Source organism: Rhinopithecus bieti, unplaced genomic scaffold (genome assembly GCF_001698545.2).
Source record: "Rhinopithecus bieti isolate Rb0 unplaced genomic scaffold, ASM169854v2 scaffold_12155, whole genome shotgun sequence".
Classification (NCBI taxonomy): domain Eukaryota; kingdom Metazoa; phylum Chordata; class Mammalia; order Primates; family Cercopithecidae; genus Rhinopithecus; species Rhinopithecus bieti.
Window position 1 is genome coordinate 17,722 of NW_016807423.1, and position 20,555 is coordinate 38,276.

Genomic DNA, 20,555 nt, shown 5'->3' on the forward strand with positions numbered 1-20,555 from the left:
TAAGAAAATGTGGCACATATACACCATGGAACACTATGCAGCCATAAAAAAGGATGAGTTCGTGTCCTTTGTAGGGATATGGATGCAGCTGGAAACCATCATTCTCAGCAAACTATCACGAGAACAGAAAACCAAATACCGCGTGTTCTCACTCATAGGTGGGAACTGAACAATGAGATCACTTGGACACAGGAAAGGGAACATCACACACTGGGTCCTATTGTGGGGAGGGGGCGGGGGAAGGATAGCATTAAGAGATATACCTAATGTAAATGACTAGTTAATGGGTGCAGCATACCAACATGGCACATGTATACATATCTAACAAACCTGCACGTTGTGCACATGTACCCTAGAACTTAAAGTATAATTTAAAAAAATAAAAATTAAAAAAAGTTTCAAATCAACATATGCTGTCTAGGCTGCAGAAAAAAAAACTTAATGTGTATACATTATTCCTGGAAATGTAAATTAGTTCTGCCACCGTGGAAAGTAGTTTGGAGAGTTCTCAAGGAACTTAAAATAGAACTACTATTTGACCCAGCAATCCCAATGTTAGCTATATATCCAAAAGAAAATAAGTTGTTCTACCAAAAAGATACCTCTACTTGTACATTCATCACAGCACTATTCACAATAGCAAAGACATGGAATCAAGCTTGGTGTCCATCAATGGTGGACTGGATAAAGAAAATGTGATACATATACACAGTGGAATACTAGGCAGCTGTAAAAAAATAATGAAATCATGTTCTTTGCAGCAACATGGATGAATTGGGATGCAATCATCCTAAGCAAATTAACACAGCAACAGAAAACCAAATATCACGTGTTCTCACTTATAAGTGGGAACTACATGTTGGGTACTTATGGACATAAATATGGGAACAACAGATACTGGGGACTACTAGAGGGGTAGGTACAGATATGAGTAAGCATTGAAAATTTGACTAATATATGCCAAACTCACTACCTGAGTGGCAGAATCATTTGTATCCAAACCCTTGGCATCACACAATATACCAGTGTAAAAAACCTGCATACATACCTGAATCTAAAATAAAAGTTGAAATTATAAAAAGATGAAAAAAAAGAATGCTCATGCACAGATATGCATGTAAAAATGCTAGGGAGGGTTAATTCATAGCAACAGTTACTATTTAACCTACTTTACTTGAGGTTGGCAAAGCAATCATTTTTTAAATATTAATTTCTGTTCACTACAGATTGTCCTCAACAAGGTAGTCAGGGCTCCTGAACAGAGTGCAAAGTTCTGATTGTGTAATTGTGTACTATTTAGGATGAAAGAGAATTGATAAACATGCTCCTGCTGTGGCTATAGTACTAGACTGAAGTAGGACTAAAATTGCTCTAGGACTTTCTCTGGTAGAGAAGGTAGATCTATCAATGGGGGAAAAAAATCATAACTAACATTATATAGAATTTTTTTAATTGTCATGTATATGAACTGAGAAAAAAAAATCATGTTATGGATATTATGAGACCAATCTCCCCAATGGAATAAAATAAAGTACTTGAACAGCTGCCATATTAGCATCTGTTTGTCCATATCATCATCCAGTTAATAGAAAGACATATTTCCCACTCCTCAATCAATATATAGATGGAAGCGGTTTTTATGGTAAATAAAATTAGATTTAAATAAGACAGAAGTAATGATTCAGCACTTGGTTAACGTTACGTTTAAATGTACATATCATGTTGAGAATTTTCTTTGAATGCGTAACAGAAAAAAGTGCTACTGAATGAACATTATTGCAATATAGTAAAGCAGAATGTAAATTCCTTGAGGTCAGCATTCAAGTCTGTTTTCCTCACAACAGTGCCCACACACCTAGCATACTGCCTGGCACACAGTAAATGCTCATTAAATATTTGTGAGGTACATGGACAGGGGAATGTGGTAGACAGCTGATGAAGCTTTTCTCCCACTGTTCCCCTAGTTGGATCACCCATAGTCAATCGATTCTGAACTCTGAGGTCCAAGTTCTGCCATTCCCCTTCACTCTCCCCACAAGTGGGCGGGACAATCCTCCCAGGACTTCAGCACAGGTGGACAGGGGTGGACAGGGAGAGGTAGGGGCACTCAGAGATCCAGCAGGTGCTGCACCATGAGTGTCTCTGTGCTGAGCCCCAGCAGACTCCTGGGTGGTGTCTCCGGGATCCTCCAAGTGGCCTCCCTGCTCATTCTGCTTCTGCTGCTGATCAAGGCCGCTCAGCTCTACCTGCACAGGCAGTGGCTGCTCAAAGCCCTCCAGCAGTTCCCGTGCCCTCCCTCCCACTGGCTCTTTGGGCACCAACAGGAGGTAAGGAGGAACTCAATGGGGGAGTGGGAGGGCAAAGAGGTGTGGGACTCTGAGACCCTGGTCACAAAATCCATAGAGCAAAGCCTTGTTTTGTAACAAATATGAGGCCTCAAAGGAACACCCAGCCTACCTCTCTGGTGTCAGCTTGTCCCAGTCATGAGGAGCTCACTCCTCCCATGAAGCCCATCCTGCTGGTCCTCAGCTCTATCACCCATGCCCTCCTTCTGCAGATATCAAGTGTGTCTTGGCAGTCCTGCACGTGGAGGGCAATGCCTGATTGTCTCCAGACTGATTACCCCATGAGCCTTGGCTTTTCTCAAAGAACAAGGCTTCTAGATGCTCCCTGCCCAGTCACTTAATGCCATCCTCTCTGCCTGGCCCTGCGTTTGCCTGGCAGCACAGACACCCATCTGAGGAATCCGTGGCATGAGGAGTTCATGGTCTGTGAAGAATACAGGCAGGAATTTGAGAAGGTGCCAGACTACAGGAAAAGAGCTCACTCTGCTGGGGTAGATATCCGAGGCAGAGATCTGCTGGTGTAGGGAACCAACTGGCTAAGTAAGTTTCCCCAAGACTCACAGAATTTCCACAACAGGTGATTTAGGACCTGAAAACCTGACAATTGTGGGTACACATGATGGGGGCAGCCTGCACAATGTTCTCCAGGTGAGGAGACTAGTGTCTGAGTTGCATGTTGAGCAGTGTGTGTTGACCTCCTGGCTCTCCTCCCACACACCCGGACTGTGAGCTCCCTGGATGTGAGCATGTCATCCCCTCCCTGTGCCCCAGCAATCAGCAAAATCCTGGCACACCTTGATGGTCAGCTCAGGTGTGTAGAGCAAGCTTGTCCAACCCATGACCCATGAGGCTGTGTGTAGTTCAGGATGGCTTTGAAGGTGGCCCAACACAAATTCATAAACTTTCTTAAAACATTATGAGATTATTTTGCAATTTGTTTGAGCTCATCAGCTATCATTAGTGTTAGTGTATTTTATGTTTGGCCAAAGACAATTCCTTTTCTTCTAATGTGGCCTAGGAGAAGGAGAGCCAAAAGATTGGACATGCCAGGTGTAGAGGAACAGAGGAAAAAGAGAAAGGAGCAGCAAGAGGGCTGAGGAGGGACACATCCCATCCCCTGTGCACTACTATCCCTGCATAGGGAGGGGGGCAGGTAGGAACAGAGCAAGGTAAGGGGCTGCATGGAGAGGGACTCACCAAGGTGCTATGAATTGAACACACTTAAATGGAGACAGGGGTTGCAGGGAGCTGAGGCCTGTTGTTTCTCAGCAAAGGAGGCAACGTAGTTCTCAGCAGAGCAGAACCAATGTGGGGGCCTGACAGTGTTCAAGCCCTATATGGACTGGTCCCAATACCACTCTACCTTCTTTCCCATTCTCCTCCTTTACCATATGTTACTCACTACCTCACTACCTGCCTATGCGTTTCAACCTCTAGGCCTCTGATCACACCGTGCTTGCTACCTGGAATTATCTTCTCACTCATATCTATCTGTCAAGGCCCAGCACCAAGCTACCTCCTTCAAGAAGGCCTCCTGGGCCTCCCAGTAGTGAAGGGCCAACTCTTTTTTCCTATGGGCTATCCTTCTCAAGAGGCCAGAGCAGTGTTAACTTGACTCAGTTATTTTCTGCAGTGTCATAAGTGTGGGCTTCTTCTGGGAGAGACCATCTCAGATTTATTTTGTAACCCAATAGTCCCTCAGTAAATGATGATTCAATGAGTGAGGAAGAGCTGTCTAATGTTCAGTTCTGAGTTAGGTCCCTCTTCAAAGCTTCCCCAGATGCTTGTCCTTCCTTCCATCTCATATCCATTATCCCTTACTGCACAGCCTCTAATCTTCCTTACCCCCAACTAGACTGAAAATTCCACACAGATAAGGACCACAGCTGTGTCCTAACGCAGTGTCTGAACCACACTGGGCACATAGTTTGTGCGCAGTAAGCATGTGCTGAACGAAGGAGCCTATCCCACAGTAGGGCAAGCTGCCTCAGAGCTGAAGAGTATGATTGTCAGAAGGAGGTGGGCAGACATTAGATACTTATGTGGTAGACAGTTGCTTTGAGTTACTAGAAGCAGTTGAAATAAAGAAGAGTTTGCTACATGGAACATCACTAGGACCCAATGTCTATGAGGGTTCCAGATGAGATTAAACCAAAGCTGAGTCTTGAAACCTGAGGAGAAGTGGCTGCTCTGTGGCAGAGGAAAAGGGCATTCAAGGTAGAGAAAAGAGCAAGTGCCAGGGCCCAGAAGAGTTAGCAGGTGTGTGAATCAGCAGCAGTGGTGGCATTGGCATTGGAGCTGAAACAAACGGATGATGGTAGAATTGCCAGCAGGGCTGGAGGCAAGAAAAGAGCAGTTGAAGCCAAAAAGCCAAGGGCTTTGTGATCCACATCGAAGAGTTTAGAAAGATGACTGCAGGCAGCAGGGAGCTCATAATTCATTGATATGTGAAAATGCAAATAAGAAACCCAAATCTCAAAATTATAGTCCAACACCAGCACCATATGCATATACCCAGACTCTATCCCATAAATCTGTACATTTTCAACATGTAGAATACTATTATGCACACAATTTTATAGTTAATCTTTTTTTGCTTAGCCATACACATCCCAAATGGTATTTTATCTTGACAAATATTTACCATATATGCTGGGATAATATTGAAAATATAACAAGTATGATTATATAAAATTATTGTGTAATTTAAAATGTTTACATTAATTCATTTTATTCTCTAAATATACTAAATCATTTTACAAATCTACTTATCAAGTAATATGAGTTATGCACATTGCCCATGGAAATTGTTGTATTTAGGACTTCCAGAGATTGTACACAACATGAAGACAAAGGCTGATTTAAATTTCTGCTGGCAGTACTGAGTGAGGGCTCATAGCGGTTGGCCTAAGGTTAAGTCCTGGGGAGAGAACAAGAATCTGGATTACAGCTCAAGTCATCAGAAATTGATCTAAATCCATAACCTCCGCTACATGGCTCCTGTGGTTGTCCTGCCCTTCACTCCCGCTGCAAAGACTAGAAGTAAATGAAAGTGTTCATCTGTCTACCCTCGTTGACAGTTCCAACAGGACCAGGACTTACAACGGATTCGGAAATGGGTGGAGACATTCCCAAGTGCCTGTCCTCTTTGGCTATGGGGAGGCAAAGTTCGTGTCCTGCTCTATGACCCTGACTATATGAAGGTGATTCTGGGGAGATCAGGTGAGATAGAACTCCCATCCCAACTGCAATGTCTCTTCCCTCTTGACACATGCCCCTGGGTCTGTAAAATTCCAGAAGAGAGTGGCTGTTCAAACATCAATATTTGAAACCTCTCCCATGCATCCACCAAGCCCACCATGCCCAGGCTGTAGCCAAAAATATTTACTGAATACTGAATGTTTAAAACAATATGTGGGGCTGAATTTTCTATTCTTTATTTCTCTATTAAGAAAATTAAGGTTCTCTGAAATGTAAATTGCCCCAGATCTGTAAAACAAATTTCATACCCACATTGACTTGGGTTTCGAAGCTCTAATTGTTGCCTGTCCTGGTATGCAGGTGACTAAGAAAACATCAATGTAGAAAATCCCATGGCTCTGTATTATTCATTGTCATAGAAGACCTAGCCTATGTGTCTCAGCAATTAACGTTCCTAGCCCTCTGCGTGTTTTCCTGGTGGAACACTGAGTCTGTCTTCCTGAGCTCACACTGACCTTCAGGATAGAAATAGAAGTGGATGGGAATCAAGTGGCAGATGACATGGGTCAAACTGCCAACTGACAGACACCAAGAACTGATGGCTGCCTCTGAGATTGCCTTGCTTAGTAGCTCCTAGTTTCCTATAAAGCCCTTTCTTACCTTTCAGACCCGAAATCCCATGGTTCCTACAGATTCCTGGCTCCATGGATTGGTATGTGTGCAAACTAGGGCTGTAGCCCACTCCCTAGTTAGGTTTGAATTATGTATTTGTCTCACAGAGAACAACAGATTAGGGGCCACCACTATCATGACCCCATCCCCAAATCAAGCCTCATTTCCTTCTTCTAACAAGACCCTCACCTCTTCCTAATGCTGGTGCAAACCTTCCTGAGGCTTAGCTTCTTCCATTTCATGTCTCAGTTCTCTCCAGACATCCTTGGCCTCACATTTATTTTACATCTGCCCACAACCCTTTTCAACCTTTATCTCACAGCTCACATCATAATCACATGGATGTAGCAGTTCAATCAGAAAATTCGCATGCCTGAAACATACCTCCTTTTCCTGTATTTGCCCATGATGTGGCTTCTTCTGGATCGTTCTCTCCCCAAGAAGTCAACTTTCTCCCTCCCAAATTGTCACCAGTCATCCCTAGGTCCCTGCAGCCCCTGACACACACACATACACACATTCATGTCTACCTTAGGGTACGGCTTGCTCCTGTTGAATGGGCAGACATGGTTCCAGCACCGACGGATGCTGACCCCAGCCTTCCACTATGACATCCTGAAGCCCTACGTGGCACTCATGGCAGACTCTGTACGAGTGATGCTGGTGAGTCCATGTCTCTCTCCTCTCCCCACACCCACTCACAGCACACACTCTCATGAACTTCATTCCTAACTCTATGTCCCACAGGTGGCCATAGACATAGACACATGGAACAACACTCTCATGTCATTGCTGTGAGAGTAGAGGGTTCCCCAGAGTTGTATAAGGTAGGAGAACACCCAGGCATCAGGTCAGATCCACACTTTGTTTCCCCACCATAGGCATAGAGATTCATGGTGAACACAAGGCCCTTCTCCTCCCACTTTGAAACCTTCAGCACAAGGGACTGGAGGAGTATGCAATCTTGTTGGACAGCAGGACTTCCTATGCTGGCTGGCCTGTGCAATGGCAGCCTCACTGGCAGCATGCACAGGCCAAGATGTCACCCACCCAGGCTCTGGCCTGGGGCCCCAGGTTTCTGCATGGATTTAAGCCACCCTTGGAAGGAAATGAACACCAGGTCTATGTTCTCAGGGCAATATCTGCCATAGCATCATCTCCGATCAGGACTCTGATTTCTCACCCAACTGGGCCCAGCAAATTTTGATGAATGGAAAAGAATTGAAGTCCCTGTTTTCTCTACAACAGAGTGCCCATACTAGCCCCTTAAGCTATCTTTGGCACTGAAACTTTCCTACTAGTCCCTCAGAACTAGCTCAGCTCTCAGAACACTGAAGAGTCCCCCATTATTTATCCCAGAACAACAATAACAACAAAATTTTCACAACCATATGTCCTAACTGAATCTCAAAATTCAATACTTAATCCATGCTATTGTGAGAGGATCTGTTTAATGTTGTATTAAAACTGCATGAGAATTAGGTATCAGTTTACCAACACTGGCTTTACAGTCCCAGTTTCTACAATGCATTTGCTCTGTAAAGGGAGGAATCCCAACCAAGATATCTGCAAGCTGCAGGAAAAAACAAGATATCTGCAGGTACAGGAAAAAGCCAGGCCTTATTAGCAAAGCACTTCTTGGAGATTAAGAAGGTTCATGCCCCTCCCACCACAGGACAAATGGGAAAAGCTCCTTGGCCAGGATTCCCCTCTGGAGGTCTTTCAGGACGTCTCGTTGATGACCCTGGACACCATCATGAAGTGTGCCTTCAGCCACCAGGGCAGCATCCAGGTGGACAGGTCAGTGATAACCCTCCAGTTGCAGGGCCCTTGTTCTTATCAAATGGAGTGCACATACCTCAGGGGCAGGTCGGGGAGTGTGAAGGCTCACCTCCACACAAAGGAAGAGTCAGTCTCTGACCAAACTCTAATTCTGGTCCAGACCAAACAAAGTCTCAGGAACAGATGCCTAATTCCTAGCACAGGTGGACCCTGGTTGTTCATACCATCCGATAAAGGTCAAAGGATAACAGGGCTGTAAGATAGCAGAAACATTGCCTCAAGGCTGCTTGTCCCCATTATCTGAGGCTGCCTCCTTTCAGACCCCATTCTACTTCCAGGTAATGGGCCCACCCCTACTACAGTCTCTTCTTCATACTCTCCCTCAGGAATTCTCAGTCCTACATCCAGGCCATTAGTGACCTGAACAACCTGACTTTTTCCCGTGTGAGGAGTGTTTTTCACCAGAATGACACCATCTACAGCCTGACCTCTGCTGGCCGCTGGACACACCGCGCCTGCCAGCTCGCCCATCAGCACACAGGTTCTGTCTCCTCCTCTTGTCTCCCAGCCTTTCCCAGGCACAGTGGAAGAACCTGCCCTGACTCCTCAGACAGAGAAGGCCCCTATGAACCCTGCAGAAGCCAGAACACACTCAGTCTGGGGAATTCCCTTGCTCAGGGGCTGGGAGCCGAGACGTGAGGGGCCAAATTCTGTGCCTTGGTTTATCAATGTCCCCACATGGAGATAACTGAATGAGACCCTGTCCAAACAGCATTGAAACAGAGCCTCCATGAACTGTGCCACTGGAGGAAGGGGTGCCCTGCCTCACACAGTACTAGAACTTCCACCCCGACCCTGCACCCACACTCACATTCATGCTGAGATCTACCAGACACCCACGTGGGGGCACTTGGGCACCTAGGCCTCCTGGGGGCTGCTGATGGTCTCAGCTCTGCCTGGTAACCATTGTTCTGGTACAGACCAAGTGATCCAACTGAGAAAGGCTCAACTACAGAAGGAGGGGGAGCTGGAGAAGGTCAAGAGGAAGAAGCACTTGGATTTCCTGGACATCCTCCTCTTGGCCAAAGTGAGTATGGGTAGGAGAGGTCTGAGTCTTTGCCCAGAAGTACAGAGCAAGAGACCAGCCCTGCACTTTCACCATGGTCTTCCCAGATGGAGAATGGGAGCATCTTGTCAGACAAGGACCTCCGTGCTGAGGTGGACACATTCATGTTCGAGGGCCACGACACCACAGCCAGTGGGCTCTCCTGGATCCTCTATGCTCTGGCCACACACCCCAAGCATCAGGAGAGGTGCCGGGAGGAGATCCATGGCCTCCTGGGTGATGGAGCCTCCATCACCTGGTGAGTGAGGGCTCAAAAGATGGGGTTCCCTGCCTTCTCTACAGGGGAAGCCCCTGGTCTGCCTGGGCCTTGCTGATGTTCAGGATGGGCTTGTTTCAGGAACCACCTGGACCAGATGCCCTACACCACCATGTGCATTAAGGAGGCACTGAGACTCTACCCACCGGTGCCAGGCATTGGCAGAGAGCTCAGCACTCCTGTCACCTTCCCTGATGGGCGCTCCTTGCCCAAAGGTATGAACTTCCCCCACCCTGTCACCTAAACTCTCCACAGGGACATGTGGAGGGTCAGAAATCCAAGTGTGCTTCAGAGTTCTGCACATCTCTGGGTCTCCCTTTTGTTTTAAAAAAATCAAAAACATATTTTGTATTTAGGATTAAGAATTTGAAATGTCTGGCCGACAGCTTGAACCCGCTAAAAGTTTAAGAAATAAGTGTTAATCTCTGAATGTGGCCTTGGGTCAGTAACTCTAAATTTCTATTCCTTGAGATGTGCAGGGCTGGAAAGAGAATCAGACAAGGGCAGAGAGGGATGTGTTTCTCTCCTCATGGGGTCAGTGCAAAAGAGGCTGATCAGGAATCTCATTTCCTGGGTCAGCTGTTGTCCAGTCTCTGAGGAACCCTCAGGTTGATGGCAGAAACCAGCTGATGACCAGATCTGGGGCCACCAAGGTGCAACCCCCCCGGTTCTGGTCCCAGTCCTGCCATAACCTAGTCGTGTGAACATAGACAAGACAATAAGTCTCTCTGAGACTCAGGTATCTCCCCTGAAAACTGAGAGCAAAAGAATGTCTTCCTTGGAACGTTGTTGTATTGGGTGAGTTCATGTATATTCTCCAACGGATCTTGGAGGATATTTGATGAATGTGAAATGTCACTGGACTTACTCTAAAGAGTAATGCTCTGATTCTTTCTTGCTTCTCATTCCTGCATAAATGGTTGTCTATTCATCATCTGAACTCACATGCTTTGTCAAACCTAACCCACCTGCATAATGGCAGAATCATCCCAGTCAAAGTGACAATTTGTGGAAAGTAGGCCTTTTGGGCCTTCTTTTGCCCCTGCTGGCTGAAGTACCAGGACACCCCAGGCAAATGATCAGTCTTTTCTCTGTTTCCAACCTGCACCACAGGTATCACGGTCGCGCTCTCCATTTATGGCCTTCACCACAACCCAAAAGTGTGGCCCAACCCGGAGGTATGTGGTCCTTGAGAGGAGGAAGTGGGGTGATCTCTCAAGACCAATACCTTCTCCTGCTTCCACCTCTGGGAGTCCTGTCCCCTCATGGGTGGCAAGTAGGGGCTGGATCCTTACCTATCCTGGCTCTGGTGCTCTCTCTGCAGGTGTTTGACCCTTCCCGTTTTGCACCGGGTTCTGCTCAACACAGCCACGCTTTCCTGCCCTTCTCAGGAGGATCAAGGTGAGACGTCCTGTGTGGTAATTGGAAGAGAGAAATAAGGGAAGTCTCTGGTCAACCCTCTGATCTTTGTGAGCCAGATGTTCATATGTGGCGTCTTCAGATGTGCCCTTAAATGTTGGTACTTGTGGGAAAGTCAGGCACCTTGTGTGGGTGTCTCTGTGTACAAAAGGATGGTGGCATTCCAGAGCACCCCATGGAGACTTTGTTCCCTCTGCTTCTTCAAATGGGCAGCCTGAATTCACTGTCAGTGCATGTTCCAAACTTCAGTATATTCACGTATTTTCCTACTTTAGGGATATGAATTCTCAGAATTAGATATTCTCCAGTAAATTCAACTTCAGCTGTTTGCTTTTCTCAGTTATCACGAATAGTAAACAGTAGATTTCTCTCTCCCCACACATCCTCAATGCTGCACACAACCTTCCCTATTTAATTCACCAGTCTGCCATAGAGATGAATCATTGAAATTTTTGCGTCTGTTTATAATATAGATGACCTGCAAGTCCTACCTTTCAAACCGCGTAAGGGAGAGGTTAAGGTAGCCCTTTGAAGAAAGTTTTACAACAGTGTGTGTCATATCATACATTTTTCTGTCTTGCCCAATGAAATTTTTACTGCATTATATAGTGTTCACATGTCTATTTCCCCATTTGGCAAATCTGTACATACTTTGGGATCTTTATGCCATAGTCCTATAATCCACTTAGCACAATATTGGCCAAAAACACAAAAATGTGAACAGTACACTGTCTTGGAGAGAAAAGCGCAGTAATTATTATACAATGCACAACATTTTAGGAATCCTGGTATGTGAAATATAAAACACACTTGAAATAGCTGTTGAGCTGGAGAGGAAAACTCCAGAATGGCTGTGGTGGAAATCATCGTGGCATCAGAAATTGTCCTGCGACATACAGACAGGCAAAAACAATACAAATTCTTAGTAGAAACAAAGTTTGTTCAAAGAAATAATTATGTGACTTCTTCAAATGGTGAGGTCACTTACACAGAACAGGCTTTAAGAAAAAGCTTCCTCCTGAAACTCCTTCTCCAGCACTGGTCTGTCTATCTCAGCATGAGAAAGTCTTCCTAAACATTGCCTGCAAATCATGTCGCTGCCACTAGAAAACCGGAGAGCATTCCTAAGCTCCATTTCTAGCTCAGAACTAATATTTACTCTCAGTGTATTTCCTTCTATTTTATTCATTTTAAAACTTAAATACCATCATTCAAATATAAAAGTATTTCTTAAGCCTACGTCTGTGGGTCAAGTCCTGTGCAGTGTGATAAGAAAACAGAGATAAAAGGTACAAAAACGTGTTGTACAGAAATATATCCTGTGCTCCAGACACACATCATTCCATCATCCATCCTTTCACTCATTCACTCACTGAGTGGCTTGTCGAGTGTCCCTGTCCCTGGCGCTGTCTGAGGCACTGGACTGTGAGTGTTCATGGATAAATCACGAATGCTACCTGGGGGGCTGGGAGGGAGAGACACAGCTAGCAGGGAGTGAGAGGCAGCTGGGCTCTGACTTTAGCCACGAGGATGTGGCAGGCAGAGGTGGAGGGAGGACATTCTCAGCCATCTCCGCATGAACAGGGCTAGGACATGGGTTGGACAGGTAAAATGTGGGTGAGGCAATAGCCCACAGAGGGCTTGTCTGCCAATTGAGGCATTGGGATGCTGTCCCCACTGTGATGCAGAGCACGGGAGGGTCTGAGCTGGACTGTGGCTTCAGTGTGCAGGGAGGGGAAGCAGAAATCCAGAAAGCCCAGGTGAGAAGACTGAGGAAAGGCAAAGAAGGATGTTTCTGGGGTAGAATTAGAAGGCTACAGGGGCTGGTGGATGGAGGATTGAGGTTAGACAGGAACCTGGACCCTGGAATGGGAGGCAGGTGGGACAACAGCTGAGGGTCACCCACCCAGTTCCCCTCCAGGAAGCCTCCCATTGCCCTTCTGACTCCCTTAATCCACCCATCGGGGGCCCCCTATGAGGATTCAGGTCCCTGTGCGTCCCACTACATGGGAAGCACCTGAGAGTGTGGCCCACCCTCACCCTACAGGACCTGAACTGACCTCCACACTGAAGAATAAGAAATGTTTGTGGAGGGGTAAACAAACCATTGATTAACTCTTTATCTATTCATGTGATTAGACTCTGCCTTAGAGCCCTGGGCCTGTCTTGATAGAGGGTTTCAGGCCTGCTGAGAGTAGAGGTAGAAGGTGGGAGTTAGGAGCTAGCCCAGGAAGACGGCTCTGTCCAAGGTTTGGGATAGTGTGAAGCCAGGATGGGGTGGAAGTGTCCATGGGCTGTAAGTTTGCAGGGGCTGGACACATGAGGTTGGGCACTGAATGCCCAGCTCAGAGCTGGGGTCAGGGGCCAAAACCTGGTCAGATCAGAATGGAGCCTGAGGCCACTTCTCAATTCATTGTCTCTGCCTGGCCCAGGAACTGCATCGGGAAACAATTTGCCATGAACGAGCTGAAGGTGGCCACGGCCCTGACCCTTCTCCGCTTTGAGCTGCTGCCTGACCCCACCAGGATGCCCATCCCCATGGCACGACTTGTGTTGAAGTCCAAAAATGGAATTCACCTGCGTCTCAGGAGGCTCCCTAACCCTTGTGAGGACAAGGACCAGCTTTGAGGGCCTCCACCTGCCATCCTGTCCTCGTGACCCTCGCTCCTGTCTCCTGTCTGTCTGCCCATATCCTGCTTTCTATCTGCCCACCTTCCCTTCTTCCCACCTGCCTGCTGTCCTGCCTCCTGTCCCTCAGTCTGCCTGCCCTTCTCTCTCACCTTTCTTCAGGCTCCCTACCTGCTTGTCTACCTGTCTCCTACCCACCTGTATCTCTTGTTGGGAGAAAAGCTGAGTGTTGGGAGAAACTGAGGCAGAGCTTGCATGTCTGACATAATGTAAGACAGTCTTGGAACATGTCCAGGGTCCAGTGTCTAAAACACCTTGTGGCCTTTGGAACACCACCTTGTGTGCTAAAGGGTGGAAGGCTACCCTGACGCATCATAATCCAAGCCCAGGGCATAAAACCCCTCATGACTTGGATAGAATCCAAGGCTCGTGGCTCTGGAATGTGTCTGGACCTGCTGGCTCCTTGCTTCTTCTTCTCCCAGGATCGATTGTATCTTGAGTTGAAAGAACCTGTTCTCCATTATCTCAAGTAACAGAGCATATGCTAAACCGTCACAGTTGTAAATCATTGACCCCCACATTCTCACCACCTGTTTCTTTGTTTGATCACCAATAAATAGTCTGGGCTTCCAGAGCTCTGGGCCTTCACAGCCTCCATACTTAGCGTTGGCCCCCTGACCCACTTTATCTCTCAAACTGTCTTTTCTCATTCCTTTGACTCTGCCAGACTTTGTCACCCCCACGACCTGGTATTAGGTCCAATCACCCCAACATCTCTGAATCTCCACTCACCTCCCAAACTCCTGCCTGCCCTCCAGACTGTCTGCCCATACACCTGTCTCCTTCTTCCTGCCTGCTTGTCTGTTTCTGTGTTAGTTTCCTATTGCTGCTGTAATAAACTATCACAATCTCAGTGATTTTAAATAACGGCTTTTTATTCTCTTACAGTTCTGGAGGTCAAAGTCAGATATGGGCTTCACTGGATGAAAACAAGTTCTGGAAAGGGCCAAACCCCCACCCCCAGAAGCCTTCAGGCAGAGCCCTGCCCCTTGGCTTTTCAGCTCCAGAGCTGCCTTTTTTGCATTCCTTGGTACTGTCCCCTCCTTCCTCTTTAAAGCCAATGGCATCTTCAAATCTCTCTCTCTCTCTCTGACTGTCTTCACATCTCTTTCCCTCTTATAAGGACCCTTGTGGTTAGTTACATCAAGCTTATTAAGATAATCAAAGATAATGTCACCACCTCAAGATCCATTACTTACTCAAAAGTCCATTGTGACACATTCAGTCCCACAATCACAGGTTTCATGAATTAGGATGTGGACAACATGGAGACCCATTGTTCATCCTAGCACAGCTCCTACCTGCTTGTTATCTGATGTGTCCATCTAAATCTCTCTGGTATGCTACCCACCTACGTACATGATTGTCAGTCAGACAATCCCTCTATCTTCCCTCCTCTCTAGAATAAGGTTCGCAAGCTTGCATGCTTTGTCCAGCTTCACATGGAAGGCGATAGGGTTAGAAAAGGAGACACTAAGGCAGGGAGATAAATCCCTACTGAGGAGGGAAAATGGAGATGAGGTATGCCCATTGGTGCCAGAACCCTAGCAGGACCTGACTTGACCCATCCCCCTGCACACAGCCTCCTACCATGTCTCCCCTGGTGCCCACACCCTGTCCAGCTCCTGAGGCTCCCATGGTAGCTGAGTTTAGACAAAGGATATTTATCTAGGAGATCAGAGGGAGAAGCTCACACCCATAGGGAAAAGACCACAGGCCTCCATTCCATGATCTAGATTCAAGACGAATCACAGCAAGGCTGAGCTAAGGGCCTGTCTTGCTGTGTTTTGTGTTACTGTAACCAAATACCCAAGGCTGGGTAATTGATCTAGAAAAGAGGGTTTTTGGCTCATGATCTGGTGGCTGAAAAGTTTAAGTTTAGGCAGCTCAGTCAGATGAAGGCCTTATGCAGCTTCCCCTCATGGCAGAAAGCAAAAAGGGAGTGGCACATGCTGAGATTGCATGGTGACAGAGGAAGCATGAGAGAGAGACTAAGGAAGCAAGACTCTGTTTTGGTCCCAATGTCTTGGAAACTTGTCCATTCCAGATACAGCAAAAACTCAAGCCTGTGAGGTGGAAGGGGGCACTAATCTCTTCATAAAGGATCTGTCCCCATGATCTAAATATCTCCCACTAGGACCCACCTCCCAACACTACTGTGTTGGGGATGAAGATTTCAGGAGGAATTTGGTTAGGAACACACCACATCCCAGCCATAGCGAGGCTGCACTGAGCTGAGCAGGAAAGCCTCAAAGGCCTGGTCTGGCATGAGGGCCTTGTAAACTCAGCTCTCCACTGTCCCAGTGAGGTGTAGAAAGAGACCCCAGCCTAGCAACGTCACCAGGCACCTGTCAACCTCCCTCACATATGGAACCTGCAGGCTTCTCAGGAAGCTCGTGGAGTGGGCAGCTATCCAGTCAGGGATGGGAGGAGCCCAGGCAGGCAAATGGGTCTGGCTGGTGGAAGAGGCTGTCAGACCCCAAGCAGCTCCTTCCCAACAGCACGACTTCTTGGTCGTCTTCTGCCTCTCTGGCTGGCCACCATGACAGGGCAGGGGCATCCTCAACCCTGTCCACACTTGGTGACTGTCTGGGTGCTGGCACTGCTGACCCTGGGCCCTGTTCCAGCACCCAGGCCCCATGTACTACCCCTGAGCTAGTGTCACTGATTGTCCCAGCCTCTCTCAATGCAGACTGTGCTTCTCTTCCTAAATCTGAACCCAGGTGTTCCTCCCACCTATTGCCCATTCCTAGCCCAGGACCTTGGATGCCATACAGAGAACTTCTTCTGCCTGAGGTCTGAAAGCTCATTATGTGACCCTGAAAGGGCTTCTCTTCTAGTTTGTGCCTGCAACTAGGACCTCCCTCCAAGTCCCCTGAGTTCCCAGGTCATTGGATTAATTCAGCCCTGCTCTGAGAACAGGCAGGAAAGGGGAGGGCTGGAAAGTCAGTGATCAGTCAGGAGTGGAGGGAGATGGAAAAACTGGGAGAGAAGAGTGACCCAGGAACATCATGGACAGTATGGCCAGCCAGTCCCCTGGCATCAGGAGATTTACAAGGGCTCATGTTGGCCATGCTCAAAGACAACAGGTAGTGGGCACTCACTCCCATTACTATGCCTACTACCTGGTTGAAAAGAGGAAGAGGAAGTGAATCATATAAGTGAAAGTCTTATTGCAAATGGAGAGGTGGAGACTTCAGAATGATCAAAGAGTGCACAAGGAGGGGGAATCTGAATATCTCTATGTAAAATAATGATGTTGAACTTTTACATACACCATATACAGAGTAAAAAAAGTGGATAGAAGGGTTGAAAGATAGCCCACAGAATGGCAGAATATATTCACAAATCAAATGAGAACGTATAAAGGACTCCAACACACAACAACCGAAGGGGGCCAGCCCCTCCACACCTGTGGGTGTTCCTCGTCAGGTGGGAAAAGAGACTGAGAAAAGAAGTAAGACACAGAGACAAAGTATAGAGAAAGAACAGTGGGCCCAGGGGACCAGGGCTCAGCATACAGAGGACCCGTGCCAGCACTGGTCTCTGAGTTCCCTCAGTATTATTGATCACTATCTCTACCATCTCGGTGAGGGGGGTGAGGGGGATGTGGCCGGACTATAGGTAATGGTGGAGCAAAGAGGGTCAGCAGGAAAACATGTGAGCGAAAAGACGCGTCATAAATGAAGTTTAAGAAAAAGGTGCTGTGCCTTGATGTGCACCGTACACAAATATCTTGGTGCTGAAGAGCAGGTGTTGCCACCAGCATGTCTTCACCCTCCAGCCCTAAGGGTGGTTTTTCTCCTTATCTCAGTAAATAGAACATACAATCGGGTTTTACGCTGAGACATTCCATTCCCAGGGAGGAGCAGGAGAACAGATGCCTTCCTCTTATCTCACTGCAAAGAAGGCCTTCCTCTTTCACTAATCTCCTCAGCAAGACCCTTTACGGGTGTCCGGAGCTGGGGATGGCCATATCTTTCCCTTCCCACAAGGCCATGTCTCAGGCTATCACATGGGGAGAAACCTTGGACAATACCTGGCTTTCCTGGGCAGAGGTCCCTGCAGCCTTCCGCAGTGTATTGTGTCCCTGGGTACTCGAGATTAGAGAACGGTGATGACTTTTACCAAGCGTACTGCCTTCAAACACCTTTTTAACAAAGCATGTCCTGCACAGCCCTAAATCCATTAAACCTTGAGTCAACACAGCATATGTCTCTGCGAGCACAGGGTTGGGGCTAGGGTTACAGATTAAGAGCATCTCAAGGCAGAAGAATTTCTCTTAGCACAGAACAAAATGGAGTTTCTTATGTCTACTTCTTTCTACATAGACACAGTAACAGTCTGATCTCTCTTTTCCCCACAATAACAAAATACTACAGTCCCATTCAAAAATTCAAAGGACTTCAATAGAAACTTCTGCAAAGAAGATATGCAAGCGATCCATAAGCACACCTGGAAAGATGCTCAACTTCATGCTCAACTTCAAATGAAAACCACAGTGAGATACCACTTCATATCCTTTAGAAAGGTAATAATTATTTTTAACGGAAAATGTGAAGTGCTGAGCAGAATATGGAGAAATTGAAACTCTTATGAATTGCTGGTGAGTGTAAATTGGCATGGCCAATTTGCAAAACCAATTTGTGATTCCCCGGAAAAACAAAATCACAATTTCCCTGGGACCCAGCAATTCTACTATTGGATGTATACCCAATGGATTTGAAAGCAGGGATTTGAAAAGATCCTTGTAAACCAATGTTCACAGCAACATTATTCACAGTAGTTATGAGGTTGAAGAGCCCAAGTGTCCATCAACAGAAGAATGGGTTCACAAAATGTGGTATACAGACAATGAAATATCATTCAGTTGTAGACAGAATGAAGTTCTGATACACACTACAGCAGGAATGATAGTGATAACAGCATGCTAAGTAAAAATTGACAGATATCAAAGGAAAAATATCATATGATTCCACTCCTTAGTTGTAGATTAAGCAAATTCATAGATTAGATAAAGTAGTAGAGAATAATAAGGACTGGGAGAAGGCAGAGTTATCATTTAATGATTACAGAGTTTCTTTAGAGTGATGAAAACCTTTTGGAAATAGGTAGTGATGATAGCTGTAAAACACTATAGGATCTGCTGCCAAGATGGCCAAATAGGAACAGCTCTGGTCTGTAGCTCCCAGCAAGACCAACACAGAAGGTGGGTGATTTCTGCATTTCCAATTGAAGTAGACTGTTCATCTCTTTGGAACTGGTTAGGCAGTCAGTGCAGGCCACAGAGGGCAAGCAGAAGCAGGGTGGGGCATAGCCTCACCAAGGAAACGCAAGGAGGGGGGCCTCCCTTTCCCAACCAAGGGAAGCCATGAGAGACTGTGCTATCCAGCCCAAATGCTACACTTTTCCCAAGGTTTTGCAATCTGCAGACCAGGAGATTCCTTCATGTGCCTACACCACCTGGGCCCTGGGTTTCAAGCACAAAACTGTGCAGCTGTTCAGGCAGCCACTACACTAACTGCAGAAGTTTTTTTTTTTTTTCATACCCTCGTGGTGCCTGGAACCCCAGCGAGACAGAATCTTTCACTCCCCTGGAAAGGGGCTGAAGCCAGGGAACCAAGTGGTCTCACTCAGTGGGTTCCATTCCCACAAGGCCCAGCAAGCTAAGAACCACTGGCTTGAAATTTTCACTGATAGCACAGCAATCTGAAGTCAACCTGTGACGATTGAGCTTGGTGGGGGGAGGGGCGTCTGCCATTACTGAGGCTTGAGTAGGCAGTTTTCCCCTGACAGTGCTAAAAAGGCCTGAAAGTTCAGACTGGGAAAACTCAACACAGTGAGACAAAGCGACTGTGGCCAGTCTGCCTCTCTGGAGTCCTTCTCACTGGGCAGGGCATCTCTGAAAGAAAGGCAGCAACCCCAGCCAGGGGCTTATAGATAAAATTCCCGTCTCACTGTGGGCATAGCTTCAGCGGACTTAAACATTCCTGCCTGCTGGCTCTGAAGGCAGCAGTGGATCCTGACAAGGAGGGTTCTGCCAACACAGTGCTTGAGCTCTGCTAAGGGACAGACCGCCTCCTCAAGTGGGTCCCTGATCCCCATGCCTCCTGACTGCCAGTAGACCTCTCAACAGGGGTTGACTGACACCTCATACAGGAGAGCTCCGACTGGCCCTCATCAGAAGCGCCTTTAATGTTCCTATTTCTACTAACATTCTGTTATGGTGGTATAATTATTCTATAAACCAGTATAAGCTTTTTCATCCATGCTTCTCACTTCCCTCTGAGCCCTCATGAGAAGCATTTTAATGTCCATATATCTACTAATACTGTGTTTAAGGCAGCCTATGCTTTTCCTATCATGCACTTCAAAATCTTCCAATCTCCACGTATTCTTCAATTCCAAAGCCAATTCTACATTTGTGAGTATTTAGAACAGCACACCTCACCTCTACTACCAAAATCCTAGGGCTTCCGTAACAAATTAACACAAATGTGGTGATTTAAAATGACAGAGCCAGTTGCAATGGCATGAGCCTGTAGTCCCAGCTACTCTAACAACGGAAATGGAAGGATTGTTTGAGCCCAGAACTTTGAGACTAGCCTCAGCAACTTAAAGAAGACCCTGTCTTAAAAAAAAAAAAAAAAAAAAGTGAAGAAAGAGAGAAAGAAAGAAAGAAGGAAAGAAAGAAAGAAAAGAAAGAAAGAAAGAAAGAAAGAAAGAAAGAAAGAAAGAAAGAAAGAAAGAAAGAAAGAGAAAAAAAAAAAAAAAGAAAGAGGAAAAAAACAGCAGAAATTTATTCTGTCACTGTTCTGGAGACCTGAAGTCCAAAACACTAGCCTGGCTTAAATCAAAGTGTCAGTGGGGCTGTGTTCCCTGCAGAGCTCTAGAGGAGAATCCATTCCCTACCTCCCCCAGCTGCTGCTGGCTGCCAGCATTCCGTGGGTTGTGACTGCATACCTCCAATCTTCAAGACCAGCATCTTCAAATCTCTCTCTACTCCATCTTTGCATAGCCTTCCCTGTGTGTGTCATATCTCCTTCCACATTTAGTGCTCACCTTG

The 20,555-nt window shown here is 46.6% G+C and overlaps 1 protein-coding gene across 1 annotated transcript; it reads left to right on the forward strand.

Annotated features, from left to right (window-relative positions):
- Positions 1–2,033: 2,033 nt before the first annotated feature.
- CYP4A11 (cytochrome P450 family 4 subfamily A member 11) lies at positions 2,034–14,353 on the forward strand. Its single transcript, XM_017881704.1, has 12 exons — positions 2,034–2,327; positions 5,426–5,567; positions 6,214–6,258; positions 6,754–6,881; positions 7,894–8,018; positions 8,387–8,541; positions 8,981–9,087; positions 9,174–9,364; positions 9,464–9,597; positions 10,496–10,560; positions 10,707–10,783; positions 13,234–14,353. The coding sequence occupies exons 1-12, from the start codon at positions 2,133–2,135 to the stop codon at positions 13,427–13,429; spliced, it is 1,560 nt and encodes a 519-aa protein (XP_017737193.1). The 5' UTR covers positions 2,034–2,132; the 3' UTR covers positions 13,430–14,353.
- The last annotated feature ends 6,202 nt before the right edge of the window (positions 14,354–20,555 follow it).

Excerpts from the sequence above, each read along its gene's own strand:
- CYP4A11 (XM_017881704.1), top strand. The coding sequence starts at position 2,133 with ATGAGTGTCTCTGTGCTGAGCCCCAGCAGACTCCTGGGTGGTGTCTCC. Across the intron at positions 9,365-9,463 it reads GATGGAGCCTCCATCACCTG|GAACCACCTGGACCAGATGC; the intron begins GTGAGTGAGGGC and ends GGCTTGTTTCAG. Across the intron at positions 10,561-10,706 it reads AAGTGTGGCCCAACCCGGAG|GTGTTTGACCCTTCCCGTTT; the intron begins GTATGTGGTCCT and ends CTCTCTCTGCAG.